This window comes from Stenella coeruleoalba (assembly GCF_951394435.1).
Source record: "Stenella coeruleoalba genome assembly, chromosome: 4".
Lineage (NCBI taxonomy): Eukaryota > Metazoa > Chordata > Mammalia > Artiodactyla > Delphinidae > Stenella > Stenella coeruleoalba.
In genome coordinates, this window is record NC_137149.1 from 100125065 (window position 1) to 100149027 (window position 23963).

Sequence of the window (23963 nt, forward strand, 5' to 3'; positions counted from 1 at the left end):
GGACATGGTTAGCTATCTAAATTTTAAATGATAGAATCACGGTGGAGAATGATCTTGACAGCCTGAACCCATAAAGAATTTAACAAGAATAAATGTACACTTGTGTAAGTTCAAACATGAAGTGAATGATGGGGAAAATCTTACTTTATTTGGACAGAAAGTTTATAACTTTCATCAGATTCAGATTTTTCAAAGGTGTCCATTTTCTTTTTTTAAAATTTATTTTATTATTATTTTTGGCCACGCCGTGCAGCTTGCAGGATCTTAGTTCCCCAACCAGGGATTGAACCCGTGCCCTTAGCAGGAAACTGTGGAGTCCTAACCACTGGACCATCAGGGAATCCCCAAAGGTGTCCATTTTCAAAAACAGTTGAGGGGATGTGGTTATGGGAACTAGGATGGTGAGCTACCTGGGCACTAGCCTGAGAAGAATAATTGAAGTAACTCACTTATAACTTTTATTTTTATTTTTAAAATTATTTATTTATTTATTTTGGCTGCACTGGGTCTTAGTTGCTGCACGTGGGATCTTCATTGTGGCATGTTTAGTTTTGGCATGTGGGATCTTAGTTGCAGCATGCATGTAGGCTCTTAGTTGCAGCATACATGTGGGATCTAGTTCCCCAACCGGGGATCGAACCCGGGCCCCCTACATTGGGAGCGTGGAGTCTTACCCACTGGACCACCAGGGAAGTCCCTCACCATAACTTTCAGAGATGAGAAGGTTTGAGGGGTAGAAAGTTCATGAAGCTTGCCTTCTGGTTAAAGAGAACAGATTTACCGTCTGTTGCTGTAGACATAAACTTGTGATTGTGGGTGCTTGTTTCATGGAGCAGTTTTTATTTTAATATAAGTAAGAATTGGATAGGAAATAGAGCTTCATCACTAAGTTATTTATGAAGTCCTCCTTTGCAGTAAGTATTATATAATGGATCAGGACTACAAAAATGAATAGGATCCAGTCTCTGCCTTTTAGGGATTCTGATTATAGACTGTGAGACAAATCTGTAAATAATATAGGGTGGTAGATATCTTAGACCAGAGAAGGGAGAATGAGTTCTGCCAGGGGCTGGGGATTGGGCAGAAGTGACATTTGAATTAATTCTTGAGTTGAATGCTTTTTTCTTTCACAGTCATGTTCAAGAAGAAGCAAATGACTCGATGTTAAGAATATAGTTACTGGGTGGGAAATTGGACTAGATCATCTTACAGTTCTTTTAAGATTTTCTGATTCGATGAATGTCAAATGAATGGCAGATAGGGATTCAAAAATTCAAAATTCAGAAAGAGGTACAGCTTTGCAGTGGAGTGTACCGTGAAACAAAGGAGTGAGCTGATCCTCGGGTTCATTACTCCTGTCAGTAAAGTGACCGTCACCTCCGGGTGCTCAGTCAGAGCTCATCAGGTACAAATGAGGAACCTCTCGGAAGTTTTTGGAAAGCTGTTGCCTGCTCCTTTGTCAGCCCCTTGATTCTCTTTCTCTGCTTCTTCAGTATTTTCTATTCTAATTTGGTGTGTGTTCTCAGAGACCTCAGTGAAGGGTACATTAAAAAAAAATCTGCTAAATAAATAATAGCATGACTACTACAGATTTAATTATAGCTATACAGCTGCCTGTTTGAAGTGTTCTGCTGGGACCATATGGTCCCTTGTACATCCCAGCCCTGGAAGGACCTGGTTTAAATGCTTCCCAGCTGATAGTATTGAATTCTCAGGGAACTGCCAGCAGCCGTTTGGAAGTCAGTAGATAGTGTGTTTTGCCTCTGTTGTCTCTCTGGAGATGGACATTTTATTGATACTTTCTTATTAGACCCCAAGTAATCAGATATTAAAGCACCCCACCCAGACAGGTCTTAAGAGTTATGTCTACTTGTTAGTTTTACAGGCTGATTTTTGTTACCACATTGGATATGCTAAGTGAAAGGTACTTCTGCATTTATACAATTTCACTCAATGGCTTTTTTTAAAAAAAGTATTTTAATGGATGATTATTTTAATTATTTTCTGTTCCAATGGTGTGGTGGGAACAGAGTAGACGAGGGCATCTGTCCTGCCCCTGCCTCCGTTCTGGGAGTGTGACCTTGAATGAATTTTAGCTTCTCTGGGCCTCAGGAGAGCCAGAACTGGCCTTTCTACGTCCCTTCCAGTTTCAAAATTCTGCGAGAATCAGCTGTGGACCACGTTCTTGCTGAGGACACACATCTAGAGTAGAGGGGAGTCTTTCCATTTCCCACTGTGGCATTCTGTGTGTCTTTTTCCCTATTGCTTAGAAATTCCAAATTTTCCATTCTTTGGGCCACAAAAGTCTTTCAGTAGGAACACTGTGTAGAGGTCTACACCTCAGAGAGTAACAGTTTGGGCCTTCCTTACACACTGTTTTCAGTTCAGACTCTCTAGTGCAGTGGTTCTGAAGCTTTTTCCGTGTCAAGAATCCATTTGAGTTTGCGGTGAAACAACGGACGCTTTCACCAGAGAAATGCACAAGAAATGTGTAGGCCTAACAGCTTGCATATAATTTCAAAGTGCCCGTGGGCTCCCTGGGTCCCTACCAAGGACCCCAAGTTCAGAACTGCTGCTCTGTGCTTTGATAAAAGCCCTGCCTTTTTCTTTTGTTCCGAATGCAGGGAACTGCAGGTCAGATTGAGGACAGAGAAGCCTGGACTACCAGCTCTGAGGTTCACATGGTGCCGAGAGCAGAGCTTTGCGCGGCTCCTGGACAGCACGGGGGTGGAGCAGATGTTGCGGGCGCCGGACGGTGTCTGCTCAGTCCTGTGCAGGAAAAGCACCCTGCATGGGTGTTTGCCAAGCCGTTAACTTTAGACTCTTGGTTGCCTATGTTGCCTCTGATGGTTCCACCCTACCCCCCCCACCGCATCTCTTGAACTTTTTGTTTTTAAAAGAGCAGTCTATGTTTTTTATTAGCTACCCCGACTGGGATGCGTGCAGGAAAGAAGGCACAAGAAACATTTCCCCTTAAACTATAATTTTCTCTTGAAGTCACTAACTCCATGCTGCTAATTTTTGTTTTCTTGTTTGTTTTGTCTTCTGCAATCCCTCTCTCCCAATGGTAGCTGGAGGTTGTGGAGCAGAAAGAATGAAAGAAGCCCTGGGTTTAGGATCTTTCTTTTTGGGGTGGGAGAAGGAGAACTGTAAACAGACACTGCTTTTAAGATATTAATAGTTAGAGTGAGAGTTAGAAGTAAAGCATGTCATGTATTTTTTTTTTTTTCCTGCTGAAAACACAGTCATTCAAGGTCAAGTGTGTCATTCTGAGGGAATGCAGATAAAATGGTGCCCTTACTGTGAGCCATTATACTTGTTTTACAGTATAGCTGCACTGATACACCCACGCTCACCTAAACCTTCAGTGTATCTGATTTTTTCTAGCCTTACCATGGTGAAAATAGCTCTGCAAACTTTTGAAGTTAAAACTCATGCAGTGATTCACTTGGTAGAATTAACTTACCTAGAGAGGTACTGTACTGGATGAATATATGTTTTTAAGTCCATGATACAGACTGGGCAGAGAGATTTCTATCTAAATTCAGAGAATTGGATATCTGAATTAAATGTGGTACCAACGTAACTACTTTTTTCCTTTGGGAGAGAGAAATTTTATTATTTTTCCAATCATCTGTTTCCCATAGATCCTAGGATTATATTAAAACTCTGACATCATAATTATTGTTACTATTTATTGAATATCCACTGTGCTATTTCAGGCACCGTACTAGGAGCTTTTTACATATTATTTACAACATGTGATGTATTATTATCAACCTCACTTTACAGATGAAGAGGCTAAATGCAGAAGATAGGTTACTGTGATCTTTTCAGCAACTGTTGCTTAGGTTATAATACAATAAAAATTGAGGACACAGATATTTTTAGTGCTCAGCCAGATTCTCACTGGTGTACCCGTTATTCTTCAGTATTGGTGAAATATTTGCTTTTATCCAGGTATTCAGCAAGTCCTGTATATTCTGCCTTTTAATTTTTCTCAAATCTGTTTTCAACATTCTGTCTCCACTGATGTTTTTTAGGCTCAGAGTCTCATAATATTCCCCCATTTAACACATGTATTGAGAGGTCTATTACCTGCTCAGCACTGAGCTGAAACATTTTCAAACATCATCTCATTTACTCCTCTTAACTCCATGAGTGGGTCACTTATTATCCCCATTTTACAGATGAGGAAACTCAGCTTAAAGACACGAAGTAATTTGCCCAAGGTAACCACAGCCAGGAAAAAGAAGAATTGAGATTTGCTGATAACTCTGACTGCAAAGCTCATTCTCTTTTTCTCCACTAATTTTTTTTTTAAACATCTTTCTTGGAGTTGCAGAGACCAGATAAACTGTGTGGTGCTGACAATAAACTGCAGCAGTTCAGTGAAAGACAAGATAACTATCTTGTGGGCTAGAACCGTCAATCAAAGAGAAACGAGGGATTTTAATTTATTTTATTTTTTTAATTTTTTTAACATCTTTGTTTGGAGTATAACTGCTTTATAATGGTGTGTTAGTTTCTGCTTTATAACAGAGTGAATCAGGTATACATAAACATATATCCCCATATCCCCTCCCTCTTGCATCTCCTTCCCACCCTCCCTATCCCACCCCTCTAGGTGGTCACAAAGCACCGAGCTGATCTCCCTGTGCTATTCACCTGCTTCCCACTAGCTATCTATTTTACATTTGGTAGTGTATATATGTCAATGCTACTCTTTAATTTCATCCCAGCTTACCCTTACCCCTCCCCGTGTCCTCAAGCCCATTCTCTATGTCTGCATCTTTATTTCTGTCCTGCCCCTAGGTTCTTCAGAACCTTTTTTTTTTTTTTAGATCCCATATATATGTGTTGGCATACGGTATTTATTTTTCTCTTTCTGACTTACTTCACTCTGAATGACAGTCTCTAGGTCCATCCACCTCATTACACATAACTCAGTTTCATTTCTTTTTATGGCTGAGTAATATTCCATTGTATATATGTGCCACATCTTCTTTATCCATTCATCTGTTGATGGACACTTAGGTTGCTTCCATGTCCTGGCTATTGTAAATAGAGCTGCAGTGAACATTGTGGTACGTGACTCTTTTTGAATTATGATTTTCTCAGGGTATATGCCCAGGAGTGGGATTGCTGGGTCATATGGTAGTTCTATTTTTAGTTTTTTAAGGAACCTCCATACTGTTCTCCATAGTGGCTGTATCAATTTACATTCCCACCAACAGTGCAAGAGGGTTCCCTTTTCTCCCCACCCTCTCCAGCATTTATTGTTTGTAGATTTTTTGATGATGGCCATTCTGACTGGTGTGAGATGATACCTCATTGTAGTTTTGATTTGCATTTCTCTAATGATTAGTGATGTTGAGCATCTTTTCATGTGTTTATTGGCAGTCTGTATAATCTCCAAGTTTAGCCTGGTGAAGCTTGGGCTCTGCAGACAGACAGACTTTGCTTTGAATCCTCCCTCTGCCTTTCCTAGTTTCTTGATCTTAGTCAAGCTGTGTAATCTCTAAATCTCATTTCCTCTGGTGTAAACAATGACAACAGTAACTGCTTGTAGAAAAGTGGTGAGAATTTAATAAAATAACACATGCAAAGTTCCTGGTCTGGTGCCTGTTGACTAAAAAGTGTTAGTAATCGTTAGTATTACTACTAATAATTTGAACTTATTATTGGAGACTTTTGTGCCTCTTGGTAACAACAAAGCCTTTAAAGTGCAGTTTTACTAATCAGAGATTTGAAATCTTAAATTAGGAAGGGTTGCAACATGCAGTAATTCTCCAAAAGCAGGACTCCCTTTCAAAATCTCACTGATAAATCCTGAAGAAGGTAGGTCTTTACGGAACTTCGGCAGGGATTTTAAAAAAAAAAGCCACAATGAATGGTAGCTACCATGCAGCCCAAAAATAAAAGTTATTTTTCATTGACCTATGCTCATAAATTTTGGAATCGATAAAGACTTTTTGCTTCCCACCAGAGACCTTTCTTAAGTTTGCTTCCACCAAATGGAGCACTTTTCTTGGAGCCTTCAGTATCCTTGCTTTTATCTGTGCAGAATGTAAAGATGCCACAACACAGGCATGATCACATGGATTCCAGGCATTTAAGAAACATGTAGTGAACATTTCCTGCAAGGTGGTGCCTTTATAAGGCTTTGGGGAAACAAAGTTGAATAATATGTAGTTTCTTTTCATAGGGTACTTTAGAACCCTTTTTAAAAGGTACTTATCATCTAAGAAGAGTCACAACCAAGCCAGTCAGTCAGTGCATTGTGATAAGTCTGTAACCTCAGAGGGAAGGTGAGGGTCCTGTGAACAAAGTCAGGGAAGGTTGGGGCAGTCCAGGTCAGGCTTGGCTAGAGTTTGGAGGCATAGGGTTGTAGTTAGCATCTAAGGGGACATCTGGGTAGAGGGCATTTCCCACCAGATAGATTAATGATTATTTCGAGTTTCCTTCCCTGACCTGCCTTTATGTATGGTGGAGTTCATCACACAACAATGAAAGAGGAAAAAGAACTTTTAAAAACGTTACCCAACTCAGTTAGCACCTAAAATTTGCAGGTTCTTGATTTTCTTTAAATACTTTTTAAAGTGCTATTTTTTATATGGATTTTCTGCTTTCCCTCTCTCTCTCTGTGACTCATTTTATTTTATGTAATTAAATCCTGTTGAATACTTTAAAATGTGCTTCCTAAAATTTTTAAAGGATATCTGTACAGCACCTAAACCATTGCAGATGCTTAACATTGGTTTGCTATGTAAAAGGTTTAGAAGTTTCAGGACAATATCTTGTAAACTTCAGGTAGTAAAATATATGCATCAGAAATGTAAGGGTTTCACAGTGTAGTGAAGTGGATGGAATTCACATTCTGGCTTGGCCATTTAGCTGTATGAATTTCATTGAAGTCCTTTAAACTGTTTGAACTTTTGTTTCCCTCATCTGTAAAATGGTTAAATAGTACGTTTCTTGTAAACTTTCTGTAAGAATTCAAGTAACACAGTAAATGTGAAAATGTTTTAAACACTGTAAATAGCTATAAACATATTGATATTTTTTAGGGATGTAAGACAAAAAAATGTGACTAGAGATTTTGACAAGTTGATTTTTAAAAACTAGGTCAGCACTTGAAATTTCATCCTATTTAGGAAATCAGAACTGATGGATTGTGCTTAATGTTATATTTAGTTTAATAGCCATTTGTAAATGTGCTGCTTTGCAGAATCATTTGCATTAATGGTGGTGAGATGTCTATATTTGGAAGGAAAAATTAGGAAATCAAATTATCACCCTCAGGCGACTGTTTTCATTTTGTATTTTAAAAAATGGAATAAGTGAAAGTAGAATAGTGTTCAGAAAGTAAAAACACGTAGCCACAGAACCTTTTGGCATTTTGTCTTATTTAATGACTTTGCCCTCTTTCATATTTTATACACTCTAGAAATCTCAGACCATATCGTAGAAGTTCTTAAGTGATTGTCTAAATTTTGGATTCTTTAGGCAATCAAGCAATAGCTCCTCTTTTTAGCCTCTTAGACATTGGGCTGATGGTTTTTAAATTTAGCCAGTGAAAATATTCTTCTAAATTACAGCTTGAAGGTAACCTAAAGGTCAGTCAATAAAGACAATACAAAAAACGTTTAAAGTAATTATTCCGGCAGTTCTCTCTATCACACCAAATAAGTCCTATCCCACAAATTTGCTTACTGGATGAGCAAAGACTGTCTTTATTTAACAGGAAAGTTTTGAGATAATTTTTCTTGCATATTCTTAAAATAAAGAGCAATACCCGATTAAGCTTATAAAACAGCAATTTCTATCTTTTTCCTTGTTCTGACGTTTCCTTGTTGGGCAACCACACAATTTACAGTAAAGAAGTGAGATTTAGGAATGGAATGCTGGGGTGTGTTTCAGATGGTATTTGTCTAGGCTACTTAGGAACACCCAAACCTGCTCTCAGCCCAACACTCCCGAGAAGATCATGCCAGGAAATATGTACACAGAGCATCAAAGGCCAAGGACCTCTTTCTTACTGACTGAGGCTTTGACTGCAAACCCCATAGCAGAACCCTGGTGACCTAGGCAGAGCCTTCTGCCTCATCTTGGTAGCTGTGAAGAGCCTAGAAGCAAAAGAGACCCCTTGTACTAGGAACTCAAGAGTAGGCCTGCTCTTTGCACTGAGAACCCCCTACTACAAAGAAAGGCTAGAACAGAGATTTCAGTGAAAAGAACTATTTTCCTAGTACCTGAGAAAAGCTAGTGTAAACGAATTGACTTCTAGAATTTGATTAGTTCAGATCAGTCCTCTTCTTCCTTGGATGTGGGATGAGAGGGCTGCTGGAAACTTGGGGGAGGGTGGACGATAGGGACAGTCTTCAGTTAACCATAGAGGTCAAATGGAGACAATGCACTGGTCTCCACCTATCAGACTCTAGGACCCCCAGCATTTGAGATGGTAGGTCTGTTCCAAATATATACACATAGTTCTTGGTAGGTCAAATCTATTTCAAAATGATCCCAGGGGTTAGTTTTCACAAGGCTGCTTTTGATGGACTGCTATTTCTTCCCACCACTGTTGGAGGCTAATTTTAACCTGAGAGAAGTATACTGGGTTAGGTTATATTATATTTATGTTGAGTAGTGAGAGATTAGGGTTTGTATACCATTGGAAGGTAAAGGCAGGAATATGTCACCTCCGACATAGCACAATCAGGTGGTCTCCTGGATATGCATGGTAGGAAGAAAGAAGGCAGTAGAAAGGTTTACTTTCCATGTTGGAGAAACTAAAAGAAGGTGGGGGAGGAGTGAGCCCCACATGTTTTTGTATCTTGCTAGGCATTTTACCTCTTATCTCTTCTAATCTTTACAAAAGCCTTTGACGTATGAGGTAGGACTTTGGAATACAGTTTTAGTTTTTCACCATCCTTGACTTCCTTTAAAGATTTCCTGCCAAGGGAGCACTACATGTAAGCAGAATTGGAACGAAATAACCGTTTGTTTATTAAGACACCCATTGTAGTATAATTGTTTTATTAAAGTGAAACATATTTGTGATAAAATCTACTTGATAATTTTTTACAATATGGACACATGATCAGCATAGCACATTTGGTTTTTTAATGTCATGATTTCTTCTCTTATTTTTATTATTACCTTCTTTGAGTTCATTTGCTGTTTTATACTTATTCCTTGAGATATATAGTATTTAGATCGTCAAACTTTAGCTTTTCTTCTTTGGAAATGTTTGCACTTAGACTATGAATTTTACTCCATGCACTTGTTTAGCTGCATTCCACAAATTTTGATACATCCTATTTTCAAATTATGAATAATACTGACTTTAACTAGTCATTGATACATGTTTTAATCTCTAGGACATCTGGTTTGTTTTTTAAATGGATTCTTCTGAAAGTCTCCATCTCATCAGTGTTTTAAAACTATGATTATTTCAAAGTCTATCTCTGATAACTATAATATGTAGCTCCTTTAAATTTGTTTCTAATTTCTATTTTTTTTCTCTTGGGTTCTAGTCAATTGATCTTGTCTACTAGTATGCCTAGCAATTTCTGATTGAATGTCAGATATTATGTATATATGTTATATATATATATTATATATAATATATATTATATATATAGTAGAGCTAATTTGATATTCTGTTTGATATTTGATAACATGATAATGTTATTTTTCTTCAGAGATTATTGCTTTTGGCTGGCATTTAGGCTGGGGGCAGGCCAACTTAATATTTAGTCTGGAATTGAGCTGATTGGAAGCTAGGTTTCAGTCTTTATGTGGGTTGGTTTATTACTAGTTTGCCCTTTTGCCTTTAGTCTTGTCCTTTAGGGATCCCAACTGAATGCCTGGCATGTTTGCCCATCACTTTGAGACTGCTGAAGGCTCTGTTCAATTTTTGAATCTCTTCAGCTACTTAGGAATCATCAAATGCCTTTAGAAGAAAAAGGTGAGCTGAATTTAGCCTCACCTTTATGCAGTTTCCCTCTTCAGGGACATTGGCTCTTTAGGTTTTTAATGTCACAGTAACTTTCTGATTCCTTTAAACAGCTTATAGAAATCCAGCTTTTCAGTTTTTCTTACTGGAAGGGTTGATGTGATGGAAGCTAATTTACAATAACTGGAACTGAAGTCTCTCAGAAACATTATTTAGGTTGGAAATTTCTAGTTTACCAAATATACAGCTCCGTGTCTAAAACCACCCATGCAGAATCTAAATTCTGGGATTGACAGATTTAGGAAACATGAATTATGATGGAGTTATAATTGAGCATAGGAAACTGACTCTGAATCTTCTTATTTAACCAGCCATGTGGATTAGGAAGTAAAGTCTCTTTTATCCATTCATTTGTCTTGCTGTAAGAGAAAATAGCTTGCTTCTTGTCTTCAAGGCATTGCAACCCTTTCATTAGGAAAAATCCCAATGAATTTGTCAAACTTTATTCATCATATTGGCCACTTTTCCCAAGGTGTAGAAAAAGGGAGTGGGCAGAGGAAGAATCATTTCACTTATGGTGAGTGAGAGAACACTTTTCTTCCTATCTTAACAGTTAATATTGTTAGCATATAGTAGATGAATAAATTCATACTCAGAGAGCATAATTCACTAAGATGCTGTTTGATCCAGGCAATCCCTCATACTTTTGAGTTCCTTGAATCTTAAGTTTTCATAGCATATAATTATTTTCCAATGCCATATCTTAGACACTGCTCAGGAGTCAACCTCAGTGAGATTAAAATGTAGAGTGATCATATAACTTTTTTCCTTAGCCCAAAACACTTTTGAGAATGAAAGAAGGTAATATTAATAATTACACCAGGACAGTGGTGTAAACTGAGGCTGTCATATGTATCACTAAACTGATAATTATGGTGACCCTATTTTACCACTAATGCAGATACCTTTGCACTGGAAGGACATGGTACTAGGGTGACCTAGAATGATTTTGAGATTACCAGATGAGTTTGTTTGGGAAACAATAAGAGCTGGAAATTTTCAAAGAGAATGGAAAGGAGGAAATCAGCAGGAAAAAGAGAAAATAAGCTAAGAAGAAGAAAATAAGAGAGAAAAGAACACCAATAAGGAAGCCGGGAATAAGCTCTTTGCTCAGGAAAGCAGGTGGTTGTTAGCCTGTTGACATGAGGCATTAGGCAGGGTGAATTGAGAATAAGCACAGATTAGAAGATTAAAATCATTCTTCTGGAGAGGAAAAGAGAATGTATGGAATGGGGGTAGATGTAAGCTTTGGAAAAATAATGAAAAAGTGTACTCAAATTTAAATGGTTTTTGAAACAACACTTGTAGTAAGGGCATTGAACAGCCTATAGGCTGTTCTAATAAATCAGACTCAAATGACAAATCATGAGTACTCCTGGTTATAAATGACACTTGATTACACTTATTTTAACATGTGCTAATAATGGCAAAGAAAAAGAGGTAGGGTTTAGATACTTGCCTAGTGACTGAGGAATAATATGATAGCCTGGACCTACTTACCAGGTGATGCTGCAGGTCTGAGGATGATGGCAAGAAGGCAAGGACGCCATAATGGTATCCCAGTCAATCAAGATTGATTACAGTTACATTGTGACAGGTCCCATATAGAAAACCTAAAATTGTAATACAAACTGTTTTTATAGGAAAGAGCAGGAGAATCTAAGACCTGAGTGGAATATGGAAGATTGATTTTTTTCAGTTAGCTATATGTGATGCATATTGCTTGTGTATGAGTAACTTTCCCATCATCACATGGGTGGTCATCCCAAGTAAGCTATCTCTGTTATAATCAGTCTACTTGTTCTGCTTTATCCCTTCATAATTTCTAGTTTCTTGATATGCTAGTACTCTGATCACTGGGTTGTTAGAAAACTGGTCAGAAAGTAAGGAAGGTTAAGAAATTCTAAGAGTAAATATTTACGGCAGAGGGCAAGCCGTATACTTCTGAGTAATTGTAGCAAGACCTTACTTTGGAAGAAAGAATACAGGCTAATATAAAAGGAACCTGAAATGTACACCCCTGGATTCACAGAGTTGGTGATGTTACCTGGTAAAGACAAAAAAGTGTCCCCAAATCGCTGAGCTAGTCAAAGTATCTTTTTACCAATTGTACCTCCACATGGCAGCCCTTTGAAATCCATTTCTTTGGAATCAAGTTTGCCTAAAGGAATTTTTTTCCACCGTGTGTGTTCTCATAGTTGGCCCTGCATAAAATCCAGGCTGGGTATCCCTTGGAGAATCAGCTAATGATTCATAAGAAAAGAATGTCAAACTTTATCATTGGAATTCAATCCAGATGAATTTATTGGGTGATCTTCAACCTGATTTGAAAGCCTTAAAGTCTGTTCTTATTTTCATTATCTTTCATTATCTTTTCATTATCTTTTATAACCAATAAAAGAATGGTTATTCTTCACCATTCTGTGTAATGTTGACAGGTTGTTTTTTGTTGGTTTTTTTTTTTTGCGGTACGTGGGCCTCTCACTGTTGTGGCCTCTCCCGCTGCGGAGCACAGGCTTCAGACGCATAGGCCCAGCGGCTGTGGCTCACGGGCCCAGCCGCTCCGCGGCATGTGGGATCTTCCCAGACCAGGGCATGAACCCATATCCCCTGCATCGGCAGGTGGACCCTCAACCACCGCGCCACCAGGGAAGCCCTGACAGGCTTTTTTGTTAGTACTTTATTATTGTTCACATTTTATTGTGTAAGCCCAGAAATGGGTTTTATACTTCAGTCATTAGTTCTTCCTTTATCAAATATTATTGAGGTACTTGGAAAAGAGAACCCGTATGAATCAGTATTTGATTAGCCCACCTTTATGAGGGGGATCTTTAAACCTTGATCCAGAGAAGAGCCTTCCTTGAACTCTGTTGCCAGGTGTGATTGCTATGTTTTGTGACCTCCGTTGAACAATATACCTTTCGTATTGCTTCATGTTTCTTCTTTCATTAGAGCTATTTCTATAGTTGCTTCTCTTTGCTGGACTATAAACTTCAGGAGAGTAGGGTCTGTCTGTTCTCTGCAGTGCCCACTATCAGGCCTTGTACCTTGGAGGCACCCATTAAATTTGAAGAGAATTAAATGGAGCTGAGAGTAGGATTAAATGGGAGATGAGAAAATTTCTGTCTCAAACAGCATTTTAAAATCTGTTCTCATATCAAAATGTGCCTTATTTATCTCCTAGTGGGAGATAAAGCATTCCTAGGCATATAGGCATATTCAAAACTCTAAGAGAGTGTATAGTATAGAAACTTATTTAATTCTATTTAACATGGTATTCCTCAAATTTATTTGACAAATAAACTTTTTTGAAGGGTCTGGACTTCAGTAGACAGAAATCACCTCAAATTAATATAAACCCTAAATGGAATTTTCTGGCTTATATAACTAGTGAGAATTCTTGTTGAGTTCACAGAATGGAGAAGCTGCAGGACCTCAGGGCCTGGGCTGGGGACTCAGCAGTCTCTCTTTTCATCCATTTTTCTCTCCCGATTTTGTGTTTCATTTTGGGTATTGACCTCATTCTCTCCTAGTGTGGACAGTACTGTGAAAGGCCCTTTCAACAAAGAGGGGAACAACCTCAGGTGAAAGGGAAATATTGGTTTTTACACATTTGAGTATTAATTTTCCAAAATGTTTTGGTCCCTGTGTGAATGGTAACACTGTTACCAATCACTGTTTACTAAGATAGGCCATATCTAGGCCTTTTGTCCACTTAGATGGCTTGGCTAGTGGTGGGATGCCCAGTACCTACTACTTTAAAAGAAGCATTAGAAAAGCTTATTGTGAAGAGCAGAAATAATAACCATCATTCATTCATTCAACAAATATTTATTCAGCTTTTCTCCTAAGCATTAGGGATACAACACTGAACAAAAGAAATGTATATTCCTACTATTAGGGAGCTTACATTCTAGTGGGTAGTCTAGTGGGGAGATAATAAAGAAGATAAGTAAAACATGCAACATGCTTGACTATAATAAATACAAAGAACTAAAAAATGAGGCAGGAAGGAGGAGTAAGAAGAATCTGTGGGGAGAGGGAGGTTGAAATTTTAACTAACGTGGCCAGGGAAATTCTGACTGATGAGGAAGTGACTTAGGTAAAGATCTGAAGGAAATGAGGGAGGAAGCCCTGCAGACGTTCCATTCAGGGGCAACAGCAGGTGTAAAGGCCCTGAGGTAAGAGTGTGCCTGGCGAGTTTTAGGGAGGACTTGGAGGCTAGAGTGGGGGGTCAGGAGAAGACTGGGAAAAGATAGTAGGAAAGGAGGTCAGGGAACTGACGGGAAGCCAGATGATGCCGGGGTTGCAGCTTGTCATAAAGATATTGTCTTGCCTCTCAGTGAAATGGGGCCAACAGAGGGTTTTATCTGACTCCTGATTTGATTGCTCTGGCTGCTTTGGAGAACTGACTGGGGGGCAAGGGCAGAAGCAGATAATCCAGCCGGGAGACCAATGCCATAACCCAGGAGAGAGATGCTCGTAATGTGGACCAGGGTGGTGGCAGTGAAGATGGTGAGAAATGGTTGGATTCTGGATATACGTTGAATATAAATCCAACAGGATTTGCTGATAAGATGGACATGGGGTGTGAGAGGAGGAGATGTTGGGATGACAGCAAGGTTTGGGCCTGAGGAGTGGAAGAATGGAGCTGCCATTAACCAGATGAGGAAGACTCCAGGAAGAGCTAGTTTGAGGGGACTCTTAGGGGGCTTAGTTTTGGATTTGTGAACTTTGCAATGCTTATTAGACATCCAAGTAGAGATGTTATAGGACTGGAGTTCAGGGAAGAGGTCCTGGCTGAAGATATAAATTTGTGAGTCATCAGTATGTAGATGGTATTTGAAGGCATGGGACTTGATTGAGATCACCCAGGGAGTGTGTATAGAAAGAAAAGAGCCATCAAAGGACTAAGTTCTGGGGCGCCTCAGGTGCCACACGTTTCTGTTTTAGAATAGCTATTAGTTTGTCCAAGAACACTAGTATTCCACAAACGCAGTTTGAGGTATGCTGGTCTAAAGGAACATATCTTTATAACTACTTCTCTTCAGAGCACATAGAATACAGTTCCTTTAGCTGTAAAAATATACTTCTGATTTTCCAAGATGGTACAGTCATCTCAGTAAAGGTACCATAGTCCTAGTAAAGCGTTTTGTGGAAGAAAATAGTTGACTGTGGAATATTCTCTGTGTGTTGTGGGTCAGGTAGTTGCTTAGTGATAGAAGATCCAGACATAGTTAGTATGGTCTAGAATGAGCCTCTAAAACCTCTCTAACTTTCCTGGGCATTTGATGGTCTTGTGGTCTGATTTTTAGTGCTACAGAGTTCATTCCTGCCATTCAAAATATTTATTACAGCTGAATTATGTGCAAAGTAAGTGTTTAGTACCACGGGGAAGAAACTGTCCTAACCCTCAGGAAGCTCAGGAGAAAGACTTCACCTCCGGCAAACGTGTGATTCAGAAATGAATGCTTCTGGAGTTGCCAAAGAGGAGCACTGAGGTAGTAGAAAGGCTTGTTCTGAGTTCTGAAGGTTTAGAAAAGGTAGAAATGAGGAAAGGACAGTTTTTGATCCTAAGTATGGGAGTCTAAGTACATAAAACAGAAGGAGATTATGATCAGATTGCTTGCCTAACTAGAGCAAAGAGTGCTGGAGAGAATTGGATTATTATAGAGCTTCTTGCACTGTGTTGGTAATGGGAGCTCTCTCTGGAAAGAGGTGGAAGAAGGTTACTCTTGCAGTGATAGTTTGTTATGCGTTTGTGTCACTTGACTGTACCCCACACTCTACTCTGTGTTACAGAGAACAATTCATTACTGTAACTTTCTTAGACTGTAATAACAATTCTGGCAATTTGATGTTTTTAGACCATTCCCGTGGCTGCTCTTTTCATATCTGTAGAACGTAAACAGATTTTTTTGAAGGATTAATGGTGTAAACTTTGGAAAAGGCTTTTACTGCTAGAAGTAGTCATGTTTCTGACATCTAAAAATATATATCTTGCCTTTGCTTTATTTTTCTTTTTGGTTTCCACTAAATTATTAACCCCAACTTCCTTTTTTTTTTGACTCACAGCTTTCTTCTTGTATGAAGTACCAAATGAAAGAATCTCATAAAAATGCTACTGAGGGTGATAGTTTGGGGGAATTAACTGTCATGGCGCTTATTTTCCCTAATTAAGAACTCTTTAAATGGAAATTGAAAATTAAATGTTACTATAATTTTTCATTACTGGGGAAAATTGGACCATGTCTCCCACTTCCCATATCAGCAATAATCCATGGCAAAAAAAGTTCACTGTTAACTTTTTGACTTGAGGGGAGAGACATTCATATCGATGATAAGTGTATCCTAGAAGTCTGTGTGTTTCATAAGGTCCTGCAAAATTCTTATCTCCATCCTTTTATGATTGTTGAGATGTTCTCCTTGAGCTTTTGGGAGATGTTTCCCACTCGCTGAAGGGTGCTTGAACAATCCTACTCTAAGTGGGAGCTGGGGAGGAGGGGAAAGGAATGTATAACAGCTACAATATAACTTTTCAAAGTGACTGTTAAGCAACGTTTACTCTCCAAGAAAACCACTTTACCCCTTTACCTTTCTCCTCAAGCTCCCATGTACATCCCACCTCCTCCTCACCATCAGATCACTCATATTTCACTGCAAAAATGTAAGTCCTCAGAAGCCCTCATCTTCACCCCACAAACTTGCCAGATCACCCCCATCTGTACTCTGCCTTCCCTAGCTGGGATTGATGAGCTCTCTGTGTTCCGCCTGAAGTTAATCCCTCTACCTGTGCTGTGGACGTCATCTCAGTAGTTCACGGTTGCTTGAGCTGCTTTTGCATTTATCCCCTCTCTCCTATAGCAATAATCTGTCTCTACTAGATCATCCTCATGCACACTCCAAAGTGTTAGCATATTTCCCGTTTAAAAAATCCCCTGTTTTATGCCTTCACCTACCTCCTTAATTCTTGGCTTTTCTTGGCAGCAACATTTCTCAAAATAATTCTCTCCATTCCCTGTCTCTACTTCTTCACCTCTCATTCTTTACTGGGTAGCCTGGTGTCCACTGTAACAGCTCTTGTCAGGATCACCCAGCCCTTCCACCTTGCCAGATTCATTGGTTCCTTCTTAGTTCTCATCTTATTTGAACTTCCAGCAGGCTTTGACTCAGCAGCTGATACCCTTTCCTTATTGAGCCCTTTCTTCACCTGACAGTTGATGAAGTCCTGGTTCTCTCCCTACCTCACTGGCTGCTCTTTTTCAATGTCTTCTGCTGATATCCCCTCCCGTTCCTATAAAAGGTAGAGTAGCCCGGCGTTTAGATCTTCTCCCTCTTCTCTACACACACACCCGAGGTTGTGTCATCCTACCCCATGGTCTTAAATACTTCTTACATGGTGGTATCTCCTGAATTGATGTCTTTCTACTCCACGTTTCCACTTGGACTTTTAGTAGGTGCGTTCCGTCTAAGACATCCAAAACTTCTTTCTGTGGCCTTCATTTCCTTTACCACCTGGTCCCCCCTAACCTCTGCAACTTCATTTGCTTCCCTTTCCTCTCCTTTTCTCCTGCAGCTCCCACCACACTTACCTACTTACTGTTCCCCTAACTGCCAAGCTCTTGCCTGTCTCAGAGGCTTTGCACTTGCTGCTCTCTTTGCCTACAGTGTTCTTTGCCCAGATCTTTGCTTGGCTTGTCCCCTCTCTCCAATGTCAAATGTATTTCTTCAGAGGCCTTCCCTGACCTCCCTGCCTAAAGCAGTACCCGCTTACGTGTTTTATTTCCTTCTCAGCACTTATCACTACTTTAAATCATACTTTACTTCTCCCCTGCTGGAATATGAGCTCAAGGAGGACATGTAATTAGTTGACGCATCCCTTATCCCTAAGGCTTAGATCAGTTCCTGGCTCATAGGAGACTCTCAACTCATTTATTGAGTGAGTAAGTAAATGAATTGATATATATGTAAATATTGTTAAAACAATGTAAACCATGTGACTATACCCTCATGTAAACCATGTGACTCTACTCTCAATGTTTTTGAATTCAAAGTACAGAGAAATGTTTATTATGATAGAATGGTTAAACATAATAGAAGAATAGCTAGCCAGGGCTTGCCTGTTGCGTGTAGACTCATATAAAGGAAATTCTTTGAGTTCCCTTCTCTGGAAATAAGTTGTGTTTTCTTGGCTCTTCCTGTGCAGCTGAAGAATAAGTTCATGAAAAAACTGCCACGTGATGCCGAAGCCTCCAACGTGCTTGTTGGCGAGGTCAACTTCTTAGATTCTCCTTTCATTGCCTTTGTTCGGCTGCAGCAGGCCGTCATGCTGGGTGCCCTGACTGAGGTCCCTGTGCCCACAAGGTAAGCTGCTCCCTGACCCGCCGGGGTCCACAATGTGGTGATAGGGACAGCTTCTCTCCCTCAGGCTAGAGAACCAAGAGGATGAGGGTACATCCAAAGCAAGCATATTGGAAAGGTTTAACCCGAAATAATGGTTCAGTCTGATTTTCATGCTATCAGATTACTTGGCACTTGTACAGTAGTAATAATAATAACAATTATAATAATTCATTGGGCTACAGAACAGTTTCTTATGGATTAGTCTATTTAATCCTCATAATGATTTTTTTAAAGTATAAACTATAGGTATGTGGATTTTATAGATGAAGAAACTGAGTTTGAAAGTTTAAGTAACTTCTCTAAGATCATATAGATGGTGAATGATTCAAAGGTCAGAGTTGCTTTCATTTGCTCTCTGTTTTATTAGAGAATTGGTAGTGGGTACATACATACATGCATATGCACATTACATATATAGACATGTCTATATGTATATTATATATACACATATGTAAAAATCATTTGCACACTTTACTGTTATGTGTTATGACTCATAAAGTTTTAAGAGGAAGCATATTACTCTTATTACAATCATGTACTCATTACCCTGCACAATACTTTAGAAGTCATCCTCTTTTATTTCCTTCTGTAACTGAGCCCAGTAGAGGAGTTAGGAAGCTTGACTTCTGAAGTGCAATGGGTCAATAGAAGTTAATGCTTCACTTAAACTTGTGCTTAAGAAGAGTTTAAAGAGCAGTTTATAATCTTCAGGTTGACATTAGAAAGTTATCATATAAATAGGACCTTTTTTTGGGGAGGGTGCCTCTTGTGGGTCCCAGGGGACTTTTCTTTAGGTTTCCCACATGAGCAGGAAGGGCTGTGAATGCTCAGTGACCTCAGATGATCTGAGTGTGATCAACCAAGAAGACAAGGGGGTCGAGGTTTGTTCTGAGCCAACTTAGGAGGCAAATTAGGAGAACATTTCCTATGGCCTCCCAATTTATAGGTTACAGGCCATTCTTATCATACAGGCATTTTTACTCCATTTTTATATTTCTTAGACACCTAAAATAGGAATAATATTTGTCATATTACAATATAGGAATAATATAAGCAGTCATTGGACAAATAGCAGAGGAAAGGCGATGATCATATTCAGTTAATGGGATTATCATGATTTGTGTTTTCTGTAACTTAGCTTTTTGCTTGAAAACATTCCAGCAGACCCTTGCAGTTCTATCTGAACAATCACCTGGCGAACAGCTAGCTGACTCAGATCGTGGCCGAAGTCCAGCTTGTGTGTCCCTATGGTTTTATTTTTGTCTCTTTGGACTAACTTTACTGGAGCTTGCAAGAAAAAAAAGTGTACCCAGAAGTGTTAAATTTCTCTTGCTTTTTCATTTTTATTATTACTTTTCTCTAGAAGCTACAAATAAAAAATATTTTAAAAGGCTTTTTGTTTAACAATAATACAAGTTCATTGAGTAGCAAGTCAGGACTATTTTTGTGTCCCTCTAATCTTCTGTTCCTGTCTGGTTCATTTTCTTCTGTACTGGAGGGTGGTACTAGTCTAGGGGTACAATCCAGCATCATTTGAATAGAAAAAAGGAGCCCAGGCAATTCAAGGGAATGTAATTCAATAATGTCATAAAGCTGTTTCAGGGCAACAATCTGAATAATATATCCTAGCGTGTTGACATTTTTCCAGGAAGTAGTCTTATCCATTTGCTGTCCTCTGAACCAGGGCAAGCTGTAATCACTGAGTAGGGAGTCTCATTAGCTTTTTTGTGTATGAGTAATATGGGGCCATTTACAATGGCTGCATCCTGTGAAATCCAATAAAGGAAATCCTACAAGGAGTGTGGTAGTCATTGTGAAGGATGCCTCTGCACTCAGCCATGTGCTTTAACATGCATGCCACCCTGTTGTCCTGCAGGGAGACCCGAGAAGTCTGTTTCTGTGCACAACTTGTAACAACGGTCATTTTTCCTTTTGAAGGTGGAGGAATGTTAGGCTCTTTGGCTTATTATTATTATAATTATTACTATTTATCATAAACAGCATTACTACCGTGCATCTTTTAGGAAATGTGGTGGTAGCTGCTCCTTTTGTGTAGAGTCCACAAGTTTCTCTATCTACTCTGCTCTTGGCTTGATCTGTTTTAGCTTTCTGCTTGCAGCTGGACTCCTACCAACTGGATGGATGTTCTCCACGTAGGGGCCCTTCTTGCCATCCATGTGAAAGCAAATAAACTCTGTCCTTTGATCTCTGGTGACTTGCTAGGATACGTTTATGATTTTCTTAGCATCTTGCAGATACTTTGCTTGCTATCATCTTACACCTGTCCATAGAGGCTGCCACTCAGTCATATATAGGGGCCACATGGAGATGAACATAATTCCCATTTTATAGTTGAGAGGTGGAGGCACAGGGACGATTCACTACCAGTGCAGACTTCTGACTCCAAGGGCAGGCTTTTAGGGAAAATCTAAGGAGATATCCAGAATGGATTGGAATAAAATACTTGAGCGTTTTCCCATGAAGAATAATCAAAGTTCCTGATCAGTTTGTCCTTTTCTGACCTTGATTTTCACATCTAAGGCAAATAGTTATTCAGGGAGCTCTAGCCCTCTAAAAAATTAGAATGCTTATTACCCCTTTATATCACTGTAAGTTAATATATATTTTATGTTATAAATAACGATCTGCCTAAAAGCAGTTATTTGTGCCTAATTGTCAAAACTATAAAAAATTGTATTAGAGGAATTGGGACGGAGGTCCTGCTAGTTCAGTTCTGTCTTGTGTGACAGTCTTCCAGTTGCTCACTGTAATATGGTTGGTTACGGTGGGCTTGCGGTCCTCATGAATTTATTGTGGAAGGTACAGTTTAGCCACATTTTCCAAAGCCACTAAATATGAGCACTGGGTTATTTGATTCACTATTGTTTTGAAGGAAGGGAGTAGAGGACTGATACATTCTGAGTTTATTTTAGAAATAGCTGTGATATGTCAGGAAGGATGGGGGTGCACATCCTCTCTGAAAAGATTGAGTGGTTTAGGAAGGCTGGCTCTTTTTCTGATATTATGCTCTGTTTCTGCCTATAATTGTTTTGTGAATGTGAGTATAGCCCAGTGGTTCTGGACACAGATCATCTGGTACTGATTTTTGTCGTGGAGAATGCTAGAGACATCCTCCCCAGGCACAATTAGTTGTATGGAAAAGCGAGCGCATAAGAGTAGAAGGGCCCCATGAAGATTCTCGAGACAACCAGGCACTATTAAAAATTCTAACTATGACTTGTTTCTAGTTTTGAGTGAATAAAAACAACTCAGCAACATAAATTATTTCCCCCAAGCCATCAACATGAGCTGTGCCATTTCAGCCACACAAATTTGATGTTTACTCTAATTTGTTAATAAAGAAAAAAAGCTTCTGTTTAAAAAAAACATCTGTCCCTTGACAAAAAACAGCTTGAGTCATGAAAGAAGTTTTCAGTACATTATAAAAGCTGAGTTTGGCAAGAGGTACTTCTATCATAAAAGTTGTAACAGCTTTTGCTTCTTTGAGGGTTAAAGAGGAGAGAACATGTTTCAGGCAGAGGGAACTTGAACTTGATGAGTTTTTCTGTGTTGTTAGTTTTCCCAGATCTCTCATCCCCATTTCAACAACGCAGTTCAAATTAGAGGCTTCTTAAGGGTCTGCTTTCCTACAGATGAAATTCTTGACCAGAGGTGACGTTTCCTGCTACTTGTAGATGCCCAGATTTCCTCTCTATATCATTTTAAGGAGATGGATTTACTGAATGGTTCCTGCCTGGAGTAATGTGAAAATTTTAACTGATATGTAATATTTTATTTCTATTTGGCACTTGATGATTTCCATTAAAGTATATATATATATATAAAATATAAAATATAAGTATATATAATATATATTATATAATATAATAATTATAATATATTTTATATACAATAATATATATGATATATAATATATTATATATACTTACAATAATACATAAGAGTGTGTGTGTGTGTGTGTGTGTGTATATATATATATATATATATATATATATATATAATTTTTTAAAATAAAAATCACATTACCCAGTAAAGGGGAATTGTACCTTTGTATCTAGGTTAGTAAAACACTATAGCTCTCATATGCTGGGTTTATTGCTATAATAAACGTTATGGTCACCACTGGTCTATTACTACCATTCATTCTTTGGTACTATTTAGTAAAGAACAGAGTAAAAACTCGTAGAAAATGTATGCCCTCATCTTATAGTATTTAAGTTAGAGGATCCATTATTCTATCAGTTCTTGGACTAGTTACCCATTGTCTGCCAAAGTTTTTATTTGGGGACTGTTAATGACTGAGAGTATCTTCCTCACTTTCTAACAAGACACTATTTAGGCTTTGTTGCCATTTAGTCAACCTGATCATTAATTTATGTGTCAGTTGATAAATGTGCATTTCTATAATGTGTATTTCTAAATGTAAAATAATCATGATGGAGATACTAGGGAGAGGTAGGAAGAGGTAGAGAGTGGTTCTGGAAAGGTTTTAGATATTACGTATTACTTAGACACTAGTATTTAGATACATTGAAATAATGAAAAATGACGAGCAAAGGAAATCCGTTATCTAAAAATGTATTTAGTAAAGCATCCAGGTGTTATGTATTTTCTCTTACTGCACCACATCTGCCTTCTTCTGCCTAAAACTATGGGCTTATTGTCCTGCCTGACAGCTGGCCCTTGGTAGACAGGTAAATAGGATTGGGACATGTGACCAGCACTGTAGATGTTTCTTAATGAGATTTATATTTTACTGTAGTGGTTAAATATTTTTTTGGGGTGTTGCACTCAAATCAGTGATCCGCCCCTTCGGAAAAATGCATTGTACTGTCCATAAAAAAACACTTTATAATACTGTATGTAGTGGTATATAAATTAGGTCCAACTTCAAAAGAAGAAAAGTTCTAGTTAGAAGAACTAAAATCCAATTCTAATAATGACTTCCTTCATACTTGAACAGACTTTCGCACCTGCTGATTGCTTTTGCTGTTTCTTCTACTGTGATAACACTTGAAAGCGAGTGTACCGCTCCACTCCAGAACTGGTTTCTAAGCAAATAAATACTGAATGGTTTTATGGTTATTCTGGTATAAAATATGGGTATTCAGACTTTCAGATTTACCTTCTTCCATTCTCAATTTGTTTTTTTTTTTCTTCACTCTTTGGATTGAATTTTATGATGAAAAAAGGAACTACCTATTCAAGGGCATTTGGGAACAGACCCTAATACCTTGAAGAGTGCTTGCTATCAGTCCTTTCTTATTTAAAATGAGATATATAGGATTAAATTAGTAAAAGAATAAAATTTTACTAAGAAAAGTCCTAAGCCATTCCTGGTCCCATAAAATCTTACCGAAGTTTTCTTGTCTTCAGCTAAGTATCCACAACATCTTTCCCCAGAGTGACGTATGGAAGTCATAGTTGGATAGCTTTTCTCTGTGAAGTCACAACTCTGGTATATAGGTTGGGCAGGTATTATTAAGCAGAACCGTGTGCTGAAAAAAACAGGAGGTAA

The 23963-nt window shown here is 38.6% G+C and overlaps 1 protein-coding gene across 5 annotated transcripts in view; it reads left to right on the forward strand.

Annotated features, from left to right (window-relative positions):
* SLC4A4 (solute carrier family 4 member 4) overlaps positions 1 to 23963 on the forward strand; it is a 352077-nt gene that overhangs the window by 221701 nt on the left and 106413 nt on the right. For all 5 annotated transcript variants that reach the window (XM_079920094.1, XM_079920096.1, XM_079920092.1 and 2 more), the window contains one exon: positions 18228 to 18385. In XM_079920094.1, the coding sequence (XP_079776220.1) occupies positions 18228 to 18385 (158 nt within the window). The remainder of the gene's footprint in view (positions 1 to 18227; positions 18386 to 23963) is intronic.